Genomic DNA, 19,686 nt, shown 5'->3' on the forward strand with positions numbered 1-19,686 from the left:
TAGGAAAAGTCATCCCGGACAAACCTTTCTATAGGAAAAGTCATCCCGGATGAATTTTTCTCTAGGAAAAATCATCCCGGATGAACTTTTCTATAGAAAAAGTCATCACGGATGAACTTTTCTATAGGAAAAATCATCCCGGATGAACTTTTCTATAGAAAAAGTCATCCCGAATTAACTTTTCTATAGGAAAAGTCATCCCCGATGAACTTTTCTATAGGAAAAGTCATCCCCGATGAACTTTTCTATAGGAAAAGTCATCCCGGATGAACTTTTCTATAGGAAAAGTCATCCCGGATGAACTTTTCTATAGGAAAAGTCATCCCAGATCAAAAGTCATCCCACATTAACTTTTCTATAGGAAAAATCATCACGGATGAACTTTTCTATAGTAAAAATCATCCCGGATGGAATTTTCTATAGGAAAAGTCATCTTGGATGAACTTTTCTCTAGGAAATGTCATCCCGGATGAACTTTTCTCTAGGAAATGTCATCCCGAATGAACTTTTCTATAGGAAAAGACATCCCGGATGAATTTTTTTTGTTCATGGTTATTAGTGGTATTTTTGAACGTTTTACCGATGCCTACACTGAGTCCTTATATTCAATGGAACTGATTAAATCCGGTTATATTTATACATACGTACTATAACAGCACCTTTGTTTTGCACTGGTAAGTTCAATAGTTACATTTAATTCATTTTTGTTTTCTGGTAAAACTGCTCATGAGAGACCAATTGTGACAGTTTTCTCTTTTACCACTTTTTTATATTGCACAACATGAAGTAAATAAATAAAATATATAGAGTTTTTGGGAGAGAAAACGCCCCTTAAACCCTGCTCTCTCCCAAAATCTCAATTAACTTTACCGAATATTTTGCACGTGGGAATTCGGACAAATGCTTGGTTTACATTTACAAAATTCACTCGGTCAATTCCTTTGCATATACGTCAAATAAAAACTTATCTGAAATCCATTGGTTTTCATTTGACGTTTAAGCAATGGAATTGACAGTTGAAATCGTCTGGATTTCGTAAATGTAAACCTAGCATAAAATACGTGTTTTTTATTAAAACACGTTTTGGAGTAAATGTAAAAGCACACTACTTTGTTTTGTACTGTCTTATACCCCGGCTACACTTTACCTGATTAACCCAGTGGGTTTGGGTTTCAAATGTTAATTCCAAAGCGCAAATGTCAAATAAATCCTCATAAAGTGGCAAAAAGCTCTAGTGTAATACTATGTTTTCATTTATGAAATCCACTCGATTTCATCTGTCAATTCCTTTGTGTATGCGTCAAATGAAAACTCATCTGAAATCGATTGGATTTCATTTGACGTTTGAGCAATGGAATTGACAGTTAAAATCGAATGAATTTCGTAAATCTAAACATAGTATAACCATGCTATTATCGACTATAGATTAGCTTCGTTCCCGTACTTTTTAATGGTAAAACTCGTAAAAGAGAGAACTGCAAAAAATTTGTTCTTACACACAAGTTTTCTGAAATAGTTCGGGAACGGAAAAATGGAAAATACGTCAAAAAAACTGGAACAAATGTCAAAGTCGGCGTATCAGCCAATCAGACGCCGGCAACCATGTTACTATTTTTTTACTCGACCAAATTTGTCGTGTAAAAAGTTTTTAAAGAGAGCGTCATTCAGCGCCATTTTTGTTTAAAGAGAAGTGAACATTTTACAACTTTTTTGTGTACGGGAACGCTTTTTCGAGTAAAATGTGTAAAAGTCGTAAAAATTGTAAAAACTTTTTAGTTCTGGAACACAGCTATTGTTTTGTCGACACATACGTGTAAGCTACGTCATTATTACAACACAACAATACATACGATGCGTCTTCCAGTAATTGGCAATCGATTTAGTAAGCCCTACCTATTTTTTTGGTTTTTATATCGCTTCAATTGTTTGTTTTGATTCTTATCTTTATCACCCCTTTTTTCTATATATTTCCTCCGGAGTTTCTTCGGGTGTTTGTTTTTGGAGAAAGCAAAGTAAATTGTTTATTTAATAAAATAGTTATTAAAAAAAAAACAAAGTAATTAGTATTTAGAATTTAATAATCTTCTGACGGATTCTGTAGCAAGCAATAACCATGTTGAAAAGCAACAATTATGACAGGTAAGTGGACGTCAGTTCATTCACAGCAACAGGTCGGTCATCGAAATTTTATTTATCTTTTCTTTTTTATCAACAAATAAAGGAACAAAAAGGATCAAAACGTCAAAAAGTCAAGTGACAAACGCATTTACATCTAATTTTAGTTGGAAAGTCATAGGCGGCTCCACCAACATGCTGCATATCGTCTGGGGTTGACGAAATGTAGGTCATTAATTAGCTTTAGAAATGAAATAGGTCTGCCTGGTTACTTATTATTATTAGGTCTGTCAGAGAGTAAGGAGTTTTTATACTCTTTTGCAAGAAAATTGTAAAAAGTAAACAGACACCTTCCCAGCAAAAACCAGGAAACAATCAGCTGACTTGCCAAAAACAGAACAATTTGTCAGCCAATGAAGGAACCAAAGGAAGCAAAAATGTTGTATTTTATTAAAAAATAAAAAAGAAAATGAGACAAAATAGTATTTTGGCTTAAATGTCGTTTAGGGGCACATCTCGGATCGGGCTGAAATTTGTACCCTAGATAGCCCATGGCATCCTGAATACAACGATATATAATTTTCCGGTGGGAAGTCCATACTTCCCGAGATATGGGTCTTGACATTTTACAATATGGGCATCGTTTTAAAGCTTATGGAGAGTACTTTTATGCACGCGACCTATTTTTACACCTGTTTATAGGAGAATGTATTAAATTTACAAAAAAGTTTTATTTGCGTAGCCCACTTTTCATTTCATTTTTTCATTTATTCATAATCTAACATGTATCCAAAGCCTTCAGGCCGATTAATGAGAATACAATATGCATAACAATTTGATGTAACTACTCTAACAAAGTGGCATGTCAAACATGCACATATTATAACTAAATAAATAAATATTTTACTTTATAAAGTATTATTAAATTATTTTCATATAAAAAGTGCACTTAGGAAATATTGGAAATATTGTCATAGTCCATAGGAAGCCGAAGGCCGGCTACTGAAGAACACTTTCAATTTAAAAGTGAGTTTTGATTGCGTAGCCCACTTTTGACCCTGTCCATAGGAGAAAGTCTTAAATCCCCGGCCCAAGGCCGGCTACTTAAGAACACTTTCAATTTAAAAGAGAGTTTTGATTGCGTAGCCAACATTTGACCCTGTCCATAGGAGAAAGTCTTAATTCCCCGGCCGAAGGCCTGCTACTTAAGAGCACCTTCAATTTAAAAGAGAGTTTTGATCGCGTAGCCCACTTTTGTGCCTGTCCATAGGAGATAGTCTTAAATCCCCGGCCGAAGGCCGCCTACCTAAGAACACTTTCAATTTAAAAGAGAGTTTTGATCGTGTAGCCCAATAATAACTTAATAAATTATTATTAGAAAATCGAATTACTATTATTATTTGCGGCACTGGAAAGTACTCTTCGTGAGCTTTAAAACGAGTCCTGCATAGGTTTTAATAATAATGGTGATAAAAGTAAAAAAGTCTAGACCCATATCTCGGGAAGTACGGACTTCCTCACGGAAAGCTATATATCGTTGTGTTCAGTGTGCCAAGGTCTGTCGACTGTAAAAATCCCGATCCCAGAGGTGCCCATAAACAACATAAAGGTGTTACAAGTGCGAAATTTCCGAAATGTCAAGACTCATATCTCGGGAAGTATGGACGTCCCCCCGGAAACTATATATCATTGTGTTCAGAGTCCAAGGGCTAACTATGGTAAAAATTTCAGCCCGATCCGAGAGGTGCCCATAAACTACCTAAAGGTGTTACAAGTACGAAATCTCCGAAACGTCAAGACCCATATCTCAGGAAGTAGGGACTTCCCCCCGGAAAATTATATATCGTTGTGTTCAAGGTCCCAAGGGCTATCTATGGTAAAAATTTCAGCCCGATCCGAGAGGTGCCCATAAACAACCTATAGGTGTTTGAAGTACGAAATTTCCGAAATGTCAAGACCCATATCTCAGAAAGTAGGGACTTCCCCCCGGAAAATTATATATCGTTGGAATCAGGGTCCCAAGGGCTGCCTATGGTAAACATTTCGGACCGATCCCAAAGGTGCCCCTAAACGACACTTGTTCCAGTTTTTTTCCACATTGCAACTTTGTTCTCCAAACAAACAAATTGTTTTTAATTTTCACAAAGTCTTGTGCCAGACTATGAAAATTTTCATGAAAATGTTTTGAGCTTATAGGTAAGAAGGGAGAAAGGGAGCTCCTTCACCTCCGCTCTCTCCTAAAAGCTAAAATATTTTCATGTGTTATTTTCAGTGTCTGACACAAGAGAAACATAAATCAACGAAAAATTAAAAACAGATGATTGATTGTTTTCAGAAAGAAGAAGAGTTGCTAGTGCTTGCTAGAAGAAATGTACAGCTAGAATTTTCAAACTTACAGTAAATGAACTGTCAAAATGTCTCTCTCGAATCGCTCTCTTTTGCTGACTTTTTGTGTTAACAGACGACTTCCAGCCACAATTGGTACAAATTGTTACAAATTTTAGGGTAACCAGACATACTTAATTATTTAGATAGAAGACCTTTCAAAGATCTTAAACTCAGTGACCTGTAGTAAAATTTAGGGGTCGATTATGCATTGCAACCGAACTCTAATTGCGTTGGCAGAAGAGAAAATCATAAATTTAAAATCTGGGATGATGAAGATGAATTTAGATGGCTGGTCTCAGAAAATTATGATATTTGGTCCACAGGTAGGTCTTGGAATGCTGATTACGCCAATATTTCCCGAGATATAGGCTTCGAAAGTTCGCAAACATTTTTGGCAAAAAATAATTTAAAAAAAAATATGAAAAAGTCTTAAAACACGGCCGCAGGCCGGCTATTTTCGACGAAAATTAAATTTTTGAAATCTTTTTGTGGAAAAAATTTCAAATCCAGCTACTAAATTCAATTTGCTCCAAATACTTAAACTTTATTAACTCAATTTGTTGGCTACAGATTTTAGGGTATATATTATAGTTACACATTTCATGTGTTCGGTGACCTATAGTAAAATTTATGGGCCGATTCCGTACAGCGAGGCGAGTCATGTCGCGTCGTCTATCGTCTCTGTGAAAAAATTTAAAAAATGCACTACGTACAGCGATAGAAAATAATCGTCGATAACAAGTTATTTTTATTTATTTTTTATTCGTTAGTAAAAATGTACGGCGGCAGCTAATTTGTTGTCGCCGGAAAATGAACATTTCGGCGACAAAATTTGACGACGTCAGGCGATATTGCCATACGGAATCGAAAAATTGCATTTGACAACGCGACACGACAAGCCTCGCTGTACGGAATCGGCCCATTAATGTAGATCATTTCTTCCATTGAGGCCAACCATCTAAAGTGACATGTTATGAGGGAATTTCATACAATTTAAAATTAACCTGAAAATACTTTAATTTTATATGGCCATTTAGTTCACTAAAAGTTTGTGGTTATATATTACAGCTATCTACTTCCCTTGTTCAGCGACCTATAGTGAAATTTAATGTACATCATTTCATCCATTGACTCCAAACTTCTAACGTGAAGTATTTACAGAAAATCTATCACCACTTGAAAATATCCTCAAAATTGTTTATTTTGTATACCTAATTGGTTCGGGGTTATTTTGTGGCTTTTTATTACAGTTAGACATTTTCTCCGTTCACCCCTTTATGGGCAGATTAAATGAAATTCCAAATTAATCTAAAAGCACTTAAGCTTAATTTTATCAATTTCTTCGCAATACATTTTTTTGGATATATGTTATAGGTACAGGTTTTTTGTGTTCGGTGACCTATAGTCAAATTTCTTGTAGTACATATCCTCCATTGACATCAACCCTTTAAAGCGAAGTATAATGGGGAGATTTGATGCAATTCCAAATTAACCTAAAAATACAAAATTTTTCTTCGCCAAATTTGTTGCCGGGAAATGTATGGATATGTATAATAGCTACGCATTTTATGTGTAAGATGATGTATAGTAAAATTTTATATAGAAAATTTCTTCCATTGATGCCAACACTCTAAGGTGACGTGTTATGGGAAAGATTTCCCAATTCCAAGTTATCCTAAAAATACATATGTATTTTATTTGCTCAAATTGTTGATTACAAATTTATGGCTATATGTTATATCTACAGATTTCTTGTGTTCAGTGACCTATAGTGAAATTTCATGTAATCTACATCTTCTCTTGACTTCACCCCTCTAATGTGAAGAATGTTCGAAGAATTTACCATGATTTGAATTTAATCTCAAAAAATTGTTATTTTTCTGTACAGAATTAGTTGACGGATATTTTATGGCTATACATTAAAGCTACATATTTCCTCTGTTCAGTGACTCATAGTGAAATATGATGTAGAAATTTTCTTCCATTGATGCCAACACTTTAAGATGAAGTTTTAAAGGAGAATTTTATACAATTCCAAATTAACCTTAAAAAATACTACAATTTTATTTACTCAATTTCTTGACTACAAATATAGGGTTATATATTATATTTACACATTTCATGTGTTCTATGATCCATAGTGAAATTTAATGTAGAATTTTACTTCCTTTAACTTCACCTCGGTATAGTGAAGTATAATGGTCCAATTTGATGTCATTCCAAATTAACCTCAAAAAATATTTTTTAACCAATTTGTTGACGGACAATTTATGGATAAATTTTATAGCTACCGATTCCTTGTGTTCATTTGAAAGTCACTCATAAATTTCAATATCGGGCAATTCCAAAAATTTTGCAACAGTTAACTGTTAAAAGCCATTCAATACAAACACTAATCTTAGATACATCATTAAATAAAAAAAATCTCTATAAACATTTAATAATGTACGTGCTTTTATGGGTTCTACAATTAAGATAAGTGAAACAATGTTTGCCCATTCTAAATATGACGATAATTGTTATTTCTTTAACGCGACAAGTATTGCCTGTTATTTGTGCAACCCTCAATCTGTATTTTGTTTAATATCATTAACTAATACAAACCTTACGTTTTATTTCTTTCCATGCGTACTGCTTCCCACAAACTTAACACAAAACCTCGTATCTTAGCATTATCGATGACTTATCTGCCTTCAGTCAGCCAGGTAGTTTCGAAGCATTAAGACCTACTACCTTAGAATTGGAAGAAGAAACAACAAGTAGCAGTGGTGAAGTGAACTCCATACAAGCGTTAACAAATAATAATTTACATTTATACAATAACAACAATAATAATGCAAAGAACAATGATGAGAGTCAATCTCCAACAGAAAATAGAAATTCCAATGCAAATGATGAACAACCTTCAACCTCTTCAGCCTCCGCCGCCTCCACCTCCTTAGCTGCTTTACAATTGACAGCTGGTTTTATGCAGGCATATTCTCCACCACTGGCCAAAGCAAGGACACAATTGAAGGAGTTAATGTAAGTAGAAAGATGAAGTATAATTTTTATAAAAAATTGTAATTTTTTCCTTTTTAGTGGCAAACAAAATAAAATCTATATTGATTTGTCAGCGGAAAAATTCAAGCTGGACAATGGTGAAGTTGCCAAATTACAGGATATGGTAAGATGTAGAAATTGTGGATATATTTTAAATTTGCGGACTACGAATATGTTGCTATATATATATTAGTTACACATTTCATGTGTTCGTAGACCCATAGTGGAATTTAATGTAGAACATTTCATCCTTTGACTTCACTACTCTAAAGTGAAGTTTTATGGAGGAATTTGACAAAATTCAAAATTAACCTTAAAAAAATACTAGAATTTTACTTACTCAATTTATTGACTATGAATATGAGGCTTTACATTAGAGTTACACATTTCATGTGTTTGGTGGCCTGTAGTGGAATTTAATGTAAATTATTTCTTCCATTGAGTCCAACTCCCTAAAGCCAAGTATAATGGGTAAATTTGATACAACTTCAAATTAACCTCAAAACAGTAATAAAAATGTTTTTCCATTTGAATGTATGATATTTTGTGGATATACATTATATTTACAGCATTCGTATATTAGGTGACCTATAGTCAAGTTTGATGTAGAAGATTTCTACCTTTGACATCGACCATCTAAATGGATGTATTATGTGGAAATTTGACACAATTCCACATTAATCTTAAAAAAATACTTCAATTTTACATACCCAATTTGTTAACAGCAAATTTGTAGTCTTGTAATTTAGCTATAGATTTTATGTGTTCGTAGACCCATAGTGGAATTTAATGTAGAACATTTCATCCTTTGACTTCACTACTCTAAAGTGAAGTTTTATGGGGGAATTTGACGAAATTCAAAATTAACCTTAAAAAATACTAAAATTTTACTTACTCAATTTATTGACTATGAATATGAGGCTCTACATTAGAGTTACACATTTCATGTGTTCGGTGGCCTGTAGTGGAATTTAATGTAGATTATTTCTTCCATTAGGTTCAACTCCCTAAAGCCAAGTATAAGGGGTAAATTTCATACAACTTCAAACTTACCTCGAAACAGTAATAAAAACGTATTCCCATTTGAATGTATGATATTTTGTGGATATACATTACATTTACAGCATTCGTGTATTAGGTGACCTATAGTGGAATTTGATGTAGAAGATTTCTACCTTTGACATCGACCATCTAAATGGATGTATTATGTGGGAATTTGACACAATTCCAAACTAACCTTAAAAAATACTTAAATTTTACATACCCAGTTAGTTAACAACAAATTTGCAGTCATGTAATGTAGCTATAAATTTTATGTGTTCGTAGACCCACCCATAGTTGAATTTAATGTAGAACATTTCATCCTATGACTTCACTCCTCTAAAGTGAACTTTTATGGGAGAATTTGACGAAATTCAAAATTAACCTTAAAAAAATTCTAAAATTTTACTTACCTAATTTGTTGACTACAAATTTGTGGTCATATAATATAGTTACAGATTTGATGTGTTCGGTGACCCACAGTGGAATTTAATGTAGAACACTTCATCCTTTGACTTCGCCAGTCTAGGGTGAAGTCTTATGGGTGAATTTAATATAATTCAATACTAACCTTAAAATAACAGAATTTTTATTTACCCAATTTGTTTACTACAAATATTTGGCTTTATATTAGAGTTACACATTTTCTTTGTTCGGTGACCCATAGTGGAATTTAATGTAGAATATTCCTTCCTTTGATGTCATGCCTTTAAATTGAAGCATTGTGGAGGATTTTGGGACAGTTTCAACATAACCTTAAATTAATTCATTTTATTTTTATTGAAGTAGATTTTATGGTTATATATCACATTCACAAATTTCTTGTCTTCGGTGACCCATAATGAAATTTTATGTAGAATATTTCCTCCTTTGACATCACTCCTCTAAAGAAGTTATTGTAGTAGAATAGGAAAAAAATCAAATTAACCCTAAAAATGTATTTATAAAATTTTTTTTTACTACAAATTTATGGATATATCTTATAGCTATAGATTTCTTGTGTTCAGTGACCTATGGTGAAATTCGATGCAGAACAATTCTTCCATCGACACCAACACTGTAAAATGAAAAATTCTTGAAGAAATTACATCATTTCAAACTAACCTTAAAAATACTTATATTTTTTATTCCCCATTTATTGGCCTATAATTTGTGTGTATTTGTTATAGCTACAGATTTCTTGTGTTCGGTGACCTATAGTGAAATTCGATGTAGAACTATTCTTCAATTGACACCAACTCGCTAAAGTTAAGAAATTTTCAAGAATTGTAACCATTTAAAAATAACCATAAAATTAGTTATTTTTTATACTCAATTTTTTGGCCTATATTTTGTGGCTATATATAATAGCTACTGATTTCTTCTGTTCGGTAACCTAATATGAAATTGGACGTGGAACAATTCTTCCATTGACACCATCCACCTAAAGTGGAATATTGTGGGAAAATTTGTATCAATTCGGAATTAACCCCAAACCGTACGAAATAACTTCTCCTTAAAATGATAATTTTGTTGTGACATATTTTAGGAATATGTTTTATAGTTGCAGTTTTCTTTTGTTCGGTGACCCTTATTGAAATTTGATGTAGAATAATTCTTCCATTGACATCAACACTCTAAAGTGAGGAATTCTTGAAGAAATTACATCATTTCAAATTAACCTTAAAAATACTTATTTTTTTATACCCCAATTTATTGGCCTATAATTTGTGTGTATTTATTATAGCTACAGATTTCTTGTGTTCGGTGACCTATAGTGAAATTCGATGTAGAACTATTCTTCAATTGACACCAACTCTATAAAGTTAAGAAATTTTCGAGAATTGAAACCATTTAAAAATAACCTTAAAATTAGTTTTTTTACTTAATTTTTTGGCCTATTTTTTGTGGCTATTTATAATAGCTACAGATTTCTTCTGTTCGGTGACCTAAGGTGAAATTGGATGTAGAATAATTCTTCCATTGACACCATCCACCTAAAGTGGAATATTATGGGGAAATTTGTATCAATTCGGAATTAACCTCAAACTGTACGAAATAATTTCTGCATTAAATGGCAATTTTGTTGTGACATATTTTAGGGATATCTATTATAGTTACACATTTCTTTTGTTCGGTGACCCTTACTGAAATTTTATGTAGAACAATTCTTCCATCGACACCAATACTGTAAAGTGAGAAATTCTTGAAGAAATTACATCATTTCAAATTAACCTTAAAAATACTTATATTTTATACCCCAATTTATTGGCCTATAATTTGTGTGTTTTTATTATAGCTACAAATTTCTTGTGTTCGGTGACCTATAGTGAAATTCGATGTAGAATTATTCTTCAATTGACACCAACTCTATAAAGTTAAGAAATTATCGAAAATTGTAACTATTTAAAAATAACCTAAAAATTAGTTATTTTTTATACCTAATTTATTGGCCTATCTTTTGTGGCTATATATAATAGCTACTCATTTCTTTTGTTCGGTGACCTAAGCTGAAATTGGACGTGGAACAATTCTTCCATTGACACCATCCACCTAAAGTGGTATATTGTGGGGAAATTTGTATCAATTCGGAATTAACCTCAAACCGTACGAAATAATTTCTGCAATAAATGGCAATTTTGTTGTGACATATTTTAGGGATATCTTTTATAGTTGCAATTTTCTTTTGTTCGGTAACCCTTACTGAAATTTGATGTAAAATTATTCTTCCATTGACACCATCCACAGAAAGTAAAGTCCTGTAGGAGAATTTAATGAATTCCGAATTAACCTCAAAATGTGAGAAGTAACTTTTGCTTTCAATGCTTTGGCTTTGTAATTAATGGATATCTATTATAGCTACAGTTTTCTTGACTTAGTTGACCCATAGTGAAATACGTTGTAGGATATTTCATCCATTCTAAAATTAATTACTGTAAGAAAAAAATTGACAAAATCTTAACATAACCTCAAATATTAGTTAATAATTCTTATTTTATATTTGACTATAGAACCAATCATGACATCAACTCTCAATATTATAGTATTGTTGGAGAGGTTGTTACAATTTCTCATATACCTTTCTCAAGGGAAATTGGTTTGTTTTCCGTTGTGTTGGGTACATAAGATTCGGTTTGAATTTAAGTCAAAAATTTATTTTTTGTTTTTTTTTTTTTTTACTTTATAACTTCCTTACCTTTTTCTTGCAGATGTCCGAAGTAAAAGTGTATCGTGATAAATTATTGCGCATTAAAAAACAAATGCAAAATATTTATCAAAGGACCAAAGTTTTAAAGGTAGGTGGTGGTTGTTGATTTATTTGAAAATTTCTAAAAATTAAAACAATTTTTTTAACATTAATGTCCAATTTTATTTTACAACAGAAAAGAGCTCTAAACATTCAAACATGCAAAGAAAAGGAACTACAAAAGAAATTACAAAAACAACAGCAAGAAGAATCATTAATTGCTAAACAACAACAACAACAACAGCAGCAACAAATGCCTCAATAGTTTGTTAGTTAATTTTTATTTTTTAACTTTAAGGGAAGAAATGGAGAAAGTGTTAGGAAAGGGGAAAATAAATAAAATAAAAAATTTTGATTTTATGTTTATATAGAAGGAATTTATTTTTGAAAATAAAAAAAAATTTTTTGGTTTTATGTTTAAATAGAAGAAATTTGATTTTGAAAATTAAAAAAAAAAATTAAAAAATATTTTATTTAAATTTTTTAAATGTGCCTTAAAAGTAATCAGTTATGTATCACATAGTAAAATATGTAAATGATTAAAATTTTTCCAAATAAGAGTTATATTTTATAAGTATTTCTCCATGAAAAGTCAAGGAAAACCTCAAAATATTCTAATAGGAAAGTCCAATGAAAGTGGTTTTTCAAAATAGGAAAATCCTTTAGAGACATTTCCAAAAGAAGTGTCGGCTTCCCCATAGAAAAAATTACATCTAATAATGTTTTTTACAACAAATGTAATTTTCAGTTTTTTTTCTTTTTTTTTCGTTGAAGGTTTCCTTTAACGAAAATTTATCTTCCATACACTTTTCTTAAAAGAAATTATAATCCATTTTAAATAAAACAATAATTCCAATTCGTTAAATGTATACCCTTATGCGAATAAGAAGACTTTATTTGTTATCATATTTTTTCATTTCTATATAAATAAAATTAATAATAATAATTTTTTTATTAATATTCATTCTAAAAAAGATGAAATCTAGCTAAACTTTGGTTTTTACAATTACACAAAAAATTTTATATAAATATAATTTTATAAGCTAAAAAATTGTTTTTTTTTTTTGTTATATTTTAATAATTTAAACATGCCTATAAATAAAATTACTTAAATACTTGTTTCTAGTTTTTGTTTTCTTTTCGAACATTTCTTATTTAAATATTGACAAGTTTTTGGGGACATGCAGTTGATGTTTCTTAAACGATTTTTTAGGTTTTGGAATGATGTTCTTTTATAAATTTTTTAATAATATCTAAATTTTTTTTTTTGCTCAATTGACTACAAAAATTATGATTATTTTTTAAGGAAATTATGATAAAAAAATTCAAATACAAACATGCAAAGTTTTACACAATTTTTAATTTTTTTTTGCATTTATAAATTAAAAACACGATATGTAAAAAATAAGTTAAATTGTTAAAAAACTATCTATAGAAATACATACATATATAAAACTAAATTATTAAATTCTATAGAAAAAAAGAACAGAGGATGTTTGAAAACAGTGGCTATCTAATAAAATTTGGCTTGGTATTTGTTTTTTGTTTTAAAAAACGATGGCTAAATTATAAAAAAAAAACACATGGGACTGATGGAGGTCATTTCACAAACAAAACTTTTTTTGTTTTAAAACATAGTTTTCAATAAAATTTTAATTGATAACTGTTACTTTTTACAATTACGAATTTACTTAAAAAAAACGTACAAAATCACTTAATTTTTACATACCAATTTTGTTGATGAATAATTTATGGTTATATATTATAGTTATTGATTTCTTGTGTTCGTTAGCCCATAGTGAAATTTAGTGAAAAATATTTGTTCCATTGGTACCAACCACCTAATGTGTAGTATTGTACCAAATTTCATCGAATTCAGAATTAACCTCAATTTAGAGAAAAATAATTTATTTTTTATATACCCATTATGTTGATGAATAATTCGTGGTTATATACTGTAGTAACAGATTTCTTGTGTTAGGTAACCCATGGTGAAACTATGTAAAGAAGATTTTTTCCATTGGAACCAAGCACCTAATGTGAAGTATTGTGTCAGAATTTCATTGAATTCCGAATTAACCTAAAATCATTCGAAATAAATTTTGCTTTTAATAGCAATTTTGTTGAGGTATAATTTACAATACAATTTTCTTTTGTTCGGTAACCCATAGTGATTCGTTAGCCCATAGTGAAATTTAGTGAAAAATATTTGTTCCATTGGTACCAACCACCTAATGTGTAGTATTGTACCAAATTTCATCGAATTCAGAATTAACCTCAATTTAGAGAAAAATAATTTATTTTTTATATACCCATTATGTTGATGAATAATTCGTGGTTATATACTGTAGTAACAGATTTCTTGTGTTAGGTAACCCATGGTGAAACTATGTAAAGAAGATTTTTTCCATTGGAACCAAGCACCTAATGTGAAGTATTCAGCGCAATCATGAACATCATCTCACCGTGAGTTTTCTCACTCTCGCCTCCTCCCTTATTATAAACAGCATAAGGGAGAACAAAACTCACGTTCGTGAGAAAAGTAGCTATCATAAATGTCAAAAAAGTGAGAATGTGAGGCAATTTTCTCTCACCACAGAAATCAAGGTGAGTTGAACAAAAAAATGTAACTATGGACATTTTTTATAGAAAAAATCGACAAGAAACGAATCTTTTGCCATCATTATCAATTGTATTTATTTGTGTTTTACGTTAAAGCTAACAAATAAAAAACAATTAGAAATTCTTTTGGCAACTATACATGTTTATCCGTGTATCAATGAAGCAAGGAAGACCTCAATCGAGTTTGGCGTAATTTGGTGGTGGAGTTGAAGTTGGACAAAATTTTTCAGATATGGGAAGCGGTTCAGAATCATATGATGAAAACAGGAATGGAAGAGGATCCTATCAGGAGCAACACCTTTCTAAAAATTTTTTTGTAGGTACTTCGCTAAGGTTCCCAGCGAAATATTCGATGCCAAAGATTCTATTCAAGCATGAGTGCAAGTTATATGTCACCTTTTTACCACCTTCGCCCATTCTTTTTACAAGACTGTGACCCCTAAAAGATCCAAATCATTTTGGATGGCATCTTCAATAACCCAGTGGAATGGTATCTTAACAACCACCTTGGCATGGCATATTCCACGAACAAGCCACAATAGGAAGGATTAAATTAATAGAAAAGAGCATGTTTATATTATATAGCCTTTTGGTTTTGGTTTTCTTTGTATTCCTCAGCGTTTGTCGTTTCGCACATCATTCAAAATGCAATATTAAACATTTTCATTTCTTTTTGCCATTTAATGACCTTTAAACGGCTTTTGTTCACATTTTTGCAAATTGCGGAAATTCTTCGGGCGTAAATAAACAATTTTTACATACATATGTATGTATCTGTCAAAACAAAACAAAAACAGCTGTTACAGATGTTGCCACATATCAAACATTTAATATTTTTATCAATTACCAAGTATTTTTAAAGTGGATTGTTGATAAAAATTATTTTTCGTTTTAGAAATATTAATTTAATTTAAAATAAATTAATGTTTTATAAAAAAAACTACGAAATTAGTTATTGCAAAATTATTTGTAAATATAATAACGATATGGCAACGCAAATTATATTTTCAAGGGTTCACAAAATGCGGCACTATTTTCAATTTTCAAACTTGTGAAACCCTCTTCACTTTTTTCGCTCCTCCCTTGTCATTTGTGATAGGTCGAGACGTGAGAAGTGAGCTGCAACTCACTCGTGAGAAGCTCCCTACGTGAGTATTCATGATCGCTATGATTGTGTCAGAATTTCATTGAATTCCGAATTAACCTAAAATCATTCGAAATAAATTTTGCTTTTAATAGCAATTTTGTTGAGGTATAATTTACAATACAATTTTCTTTTGTTCGGTAACCCATAGTGAAATACGATGTAGAACAATGCTTCCATTGACACCATCCACCTAAGTTGAGTATTGTGGGAGAATTTGTATCAATTCGGAATTAACCTCAATAGCGCAAAAAAACGTTTGCTTTTAATAGCAATTTTGTTGAGGTATAATTTATGGATATATATTATAGCTACAATTTCCTTTTGTTCGGCAACCCATAGTGAAATTAGATGTAGAACAATTCTTCCATTGGCACCATCCACCTTTCCTTTTGTTCAGTAACCCATAGTGAAATACTATGTAGAACAATTCTTCCATTGATACCATCCACCTAAGTTGAGTATTGTGGGAGAAATTTTATCAATTCGGAAATAACCTCAATAGTGCAAAAAAACGTTTGCTTTTAATAGCAATTTTGTTGAGGTATAATTTATGGATATATATTATAGCTAAAATTTTCTTTTGTTCGGCAACCCATAGTGAAATACTATGTAGAACAATTCTTCCATTGACACCATCCACCTAAAGTTAAGTCCTGTGTGAGAATTTGATCCATTCAGAACTAACCTCAATAGTGCAAAAAAAAAAAAAAAAAACGTTTGCTTTTAATAGCAAATTTTGTTGAGGTATAATTTATGGATATATATTATAGCTACAATTTTCTTTTGTTCGGTAACCCATAGCGAAATTAGATGTAGAACAATTCTTCCATTGACACCATCCACCAAAGTATTGTGGGAGAAATTTTATCAATTCGGAATTAACCTCAATAGTGCAAAAAAACCGTTTGCTTTTAATAGCAATTTTGTTGAGGTATAATTTATGGATATATATTAGAGATACAATTTTCTTTTGTACGGTAACCCATAATGAAATACTATGTAGAACAATTCTTCCATTGGCACCATCCACGTAAAGTGGAGTATTGTGGGAGAAATTTTATCAATTCGGAATTAACCTCAATAGTGCAAAAAAAACGTTTGATTTTAATAGCAATTTTGTTGAGGTATAATTTATGGATATATATTAGAGATACAATTTTCTTTTGTTCGATAACCCATAGTGGAATACTATGTAGAACAATTATTCCATTGGTACCAACCACCTAATGTGTAGTATTGTGCCAAATTTCATCGAATTCAGAATTAACCTCAATTTAGAGAAAAATATTTTATTTTGTATATACCAATTATGTTGATGAATAATTTTTGGTTATATACTGTAGTTACAGATTTCTTGTGCTAGGTAACCCATGATGAAATTATGTAAAGAAGATTTTTTCCATTGGGACAAACACCTAATGTGAAGTATTGTGTCAGAATTTCATTGAATTCCGAATTAAGCTAACATCATGTGAAATAAATTTTGCTTTTAATAGCAATTTTGTTGAGGTATAATTTATGGATATATATTATAGCTACAATTTTCTTTTGTTAGGTAACCCATAGTGAAATTAGATGTAGAACAATTCTTCCATTGGCACCATCCACCTAAAGTGAAGTTCTGTGGGAGAATTTGATAGATTTCCAATAAACCTCAAATCGCAGAATATCATTTCTGCTTTAAACGACAATTTTGTTATGGCATTTTTTATGGATATCTGTTATAGCTACAACTTTCTTTTCTTCGGTGACCCATAGTAAAATTCGATGTAGAATAATTCTTCCATTGACACCAACAATGTTTTTCCAGTGTCCTGTGAAAAAATTTGATAATTTCAGAATTAACCTCAAAATGGGTGAAATATCACCAGTTTTAGTCTACTTTCGACTAGAATTTTATTAATATCGATTATAGTTTTCGAGTTCTTGAGTTCAGTGACATCTAGGAACATTTTAAATATAATACTTCTTCCACTGGCATCACACTTCTAAAATGAAAGAATGTATGTAGATGAAATTGATATTTCAAAATAATCTAAAAAATAAATAACTATACCCATTTTGTTGACCGAAATTGTATACCGATATATTAGAGCTACAGGTTTCGTGTACTCGGAGACCCATAGTGAAATTAGATGTAGAACAATTCTTCCATTGACATCATACACCTAAAGTTAAGTCTTGTGTGCGAATTTGATCCATTCAGAATTAACCTCAAAATATAATTTTGGTGTTGAATACTTTTCTACAGGAAAAGTCATCCCGGATGGACTTTTCTATAGGAAAAGTCATCCCGTATGAACTTTTCTATAGGAAAAGTCATCCCGGATGAAGTTTTCTACAGGAAAAGTCTATAGGAAAAGTCATCCCGGATGAGCTTTTCTATAGGAAAAGTCATCCCGGATGAACATTTCTATAGGAAAAGTCATCCTGGATCAACGTTTCTATAGGAAAAGTCATCCCGGATGAACTTTTCTATAGGAAATGTTAATCCGTATAAACTTTTCTATAGGAAAAGTCATACCGGATGAACTTTTCTATAGGAAAAGTCATCCTGGATGAACTTTTCTATAGGAAATGTCAATCCGTATAAACTTTTCTATAGGAAAAGTCATACCGGATGAACTTTTCTATGGGAAAAGTCATCCCGGATGAACTTTTCTATAGGAAAAGTCATCCCGGATGAACTTTTCTATGCGAAAAGTCATCCACGACGAACTTTTCTATAGGAAAAGTCATCCCGGATGAACTTTTCTATAGGAAAAGTCATCCCGGATGAACTTTTCTATAGGAAAAGTCATCCCGGATGAACTTTTCTATAGGAAAAGTCATCCCGGATGAACTTTTCTATAGGAAAAGTCATCCCGGATGAACTTTTCTATAGGAAAAGTCATCCCGGATGAACTTTTCTATAGGAAAAGTCATCCCGGATGAACTTTTCTATAGGAAAAGTCATCCCGGATGAACTTTTCTATAGGAAAAGTCATCCCGGATGAACTTTTCTATAGGAAAAGTCATCCCGGATGAACTTTTCTATAGGAAAAGTCATCCCGGATGAACTTTTCTATAGGAAAAGTCATCCCGGATGAACTTTTCTATAGGAAAAGTCATCCCGGATGAACTTTTCTATAGGAAAAGTCATCCCGGATGAACTTTTCTATAGGAAAAGTCATCCCGGATGAACTTTTCTATAGGAAAAGTCATCCCGGATGAACTTTTCTATAGGAAAAGTCATCCCGGATGAACTTTTCTATAGGAAAAGTCATCCCGGATGAACTTTTCTGTAGGAAAAGTCATCCCGGATGAACTTTTCTATAGGAAAAGTCATCCCGGATGAACTTTTCTATAGGAAAAGTCATCCCGGATGAACTTTTCTATAGGAAAAGTCATCCCGGATGAACTTTTCTATAGGAAAAGTCATCCCGGATGAACTTTTCTATAGGAAAAGTCATCCCGGATGAACTTTTCTATAGGAAAAGTCATCCCGGATGAACTTTTCTATAGGAAAAGTCATCCCGGATGAACTTTTCCTATAGGAAAAGTCATCACAGATGACCTTTTCTGTAGGAAAAGTCATCCCGGATGAACTTTTCTATAGGAAAAGTCATCCCGGATGAACTTTTCTATGGGAAATGTCATCCCGGATAAATTTTTCTATAGGTAAAGTCATCCCGGATGAATTTTTCCATAGGAAAAGTCATCACGGATGAACTTTTCCATAGGAAAAGTCATCCCGGATGAACTTTTCTATAGGAAAAGTCATCCCGGATAAACTTTTCTATAGGAAAAGTCATCCCGGATAAACTTTTCTATAGGAAAAGTCATACCGGATGAACTTTTCTATAGGAAAAGTCATCCCGGATGAACTTTTCTATAGGAAAAGTCATCCCGGATGAACTTTTCTATAGGAAAAGTCATCCCGGATGAACTTTTCTATAGGAAAAGTCATCCCGGATGAACTTTTCTATAGGAAAAGTCATCCCGGATGAACTTTTCTATAGGAAAAACTTTTCTATGGGAATAGTCATCCCGGATGAACTTTTCTATAGGAAAAGTCATCCCGGATGAACTTTTCTATGGGAAAAGTCATCACGGATGACCTTTT

The 19,686-nt window shown here is 31.8% G+C and overlaps 1 protein-coding gene across 3 annotated transcripts; it reads left to right on the top strand.

Annotated features, from left to right (window-relative positions):
- Nucleotides 1–1,947: 1,947 nt before the first annotated feature.
- Nucleotides 1,948–18,387, top strand: Pldn (biogenesis of lysosomal organelles complex 1 subunit pallidin). Of its 3 annotated transcripts, none has more exons than XR_012412149.1 (6): nt 1,948–2,139; nt 7,174–7,527; nt 7,585–7,669; nt 11,775–11,861; nt 11,949–15,686; nt 16,326–18,387. XR_012412149.1 is itself a non-coding variant. In XM_073979817.1 (5 exons), exons 1-5 carry the CDS (start codon nt 2,114–2,116, stop codon nt 12,075–12,077), a joined length of 681 nt encoding a protein of 226 aa, XP_073835918.1. In that variant the 5' UTR covers nt 1,948–2,113; the 3' UTR covers nt 12,078–18,387. The 3 variants fall into 3 exon arrangements, 1 of the variants encoding a protein (XP_073835918.1); XR_012412150.1 differs by having other exon boundaries at nt 11,949–13,940; nt 16,326–18,384; XM_073979817.1 differs by having other exon boundaries at nt 11,949–18,387.
- Nucleotides 18,388–19,686: the final 1,299 nt, after the last annotated feature.

The sequence above is a fragment of the Musca autumnalis genome, unplaced genomic scaffold (genome assembly GCF_047663935.1).
Source record: "Musca autumnalis isolate F117 unplaced genomic scaffold, ASM4766393v1 scaffold_4, whole genome shotgun sequence".
Lineage (NCBI taxonomy): Eukaryota > Metazoa > Arthropoda > Insecta > Diptera > Muscidae > Musca > Musca autumnalis.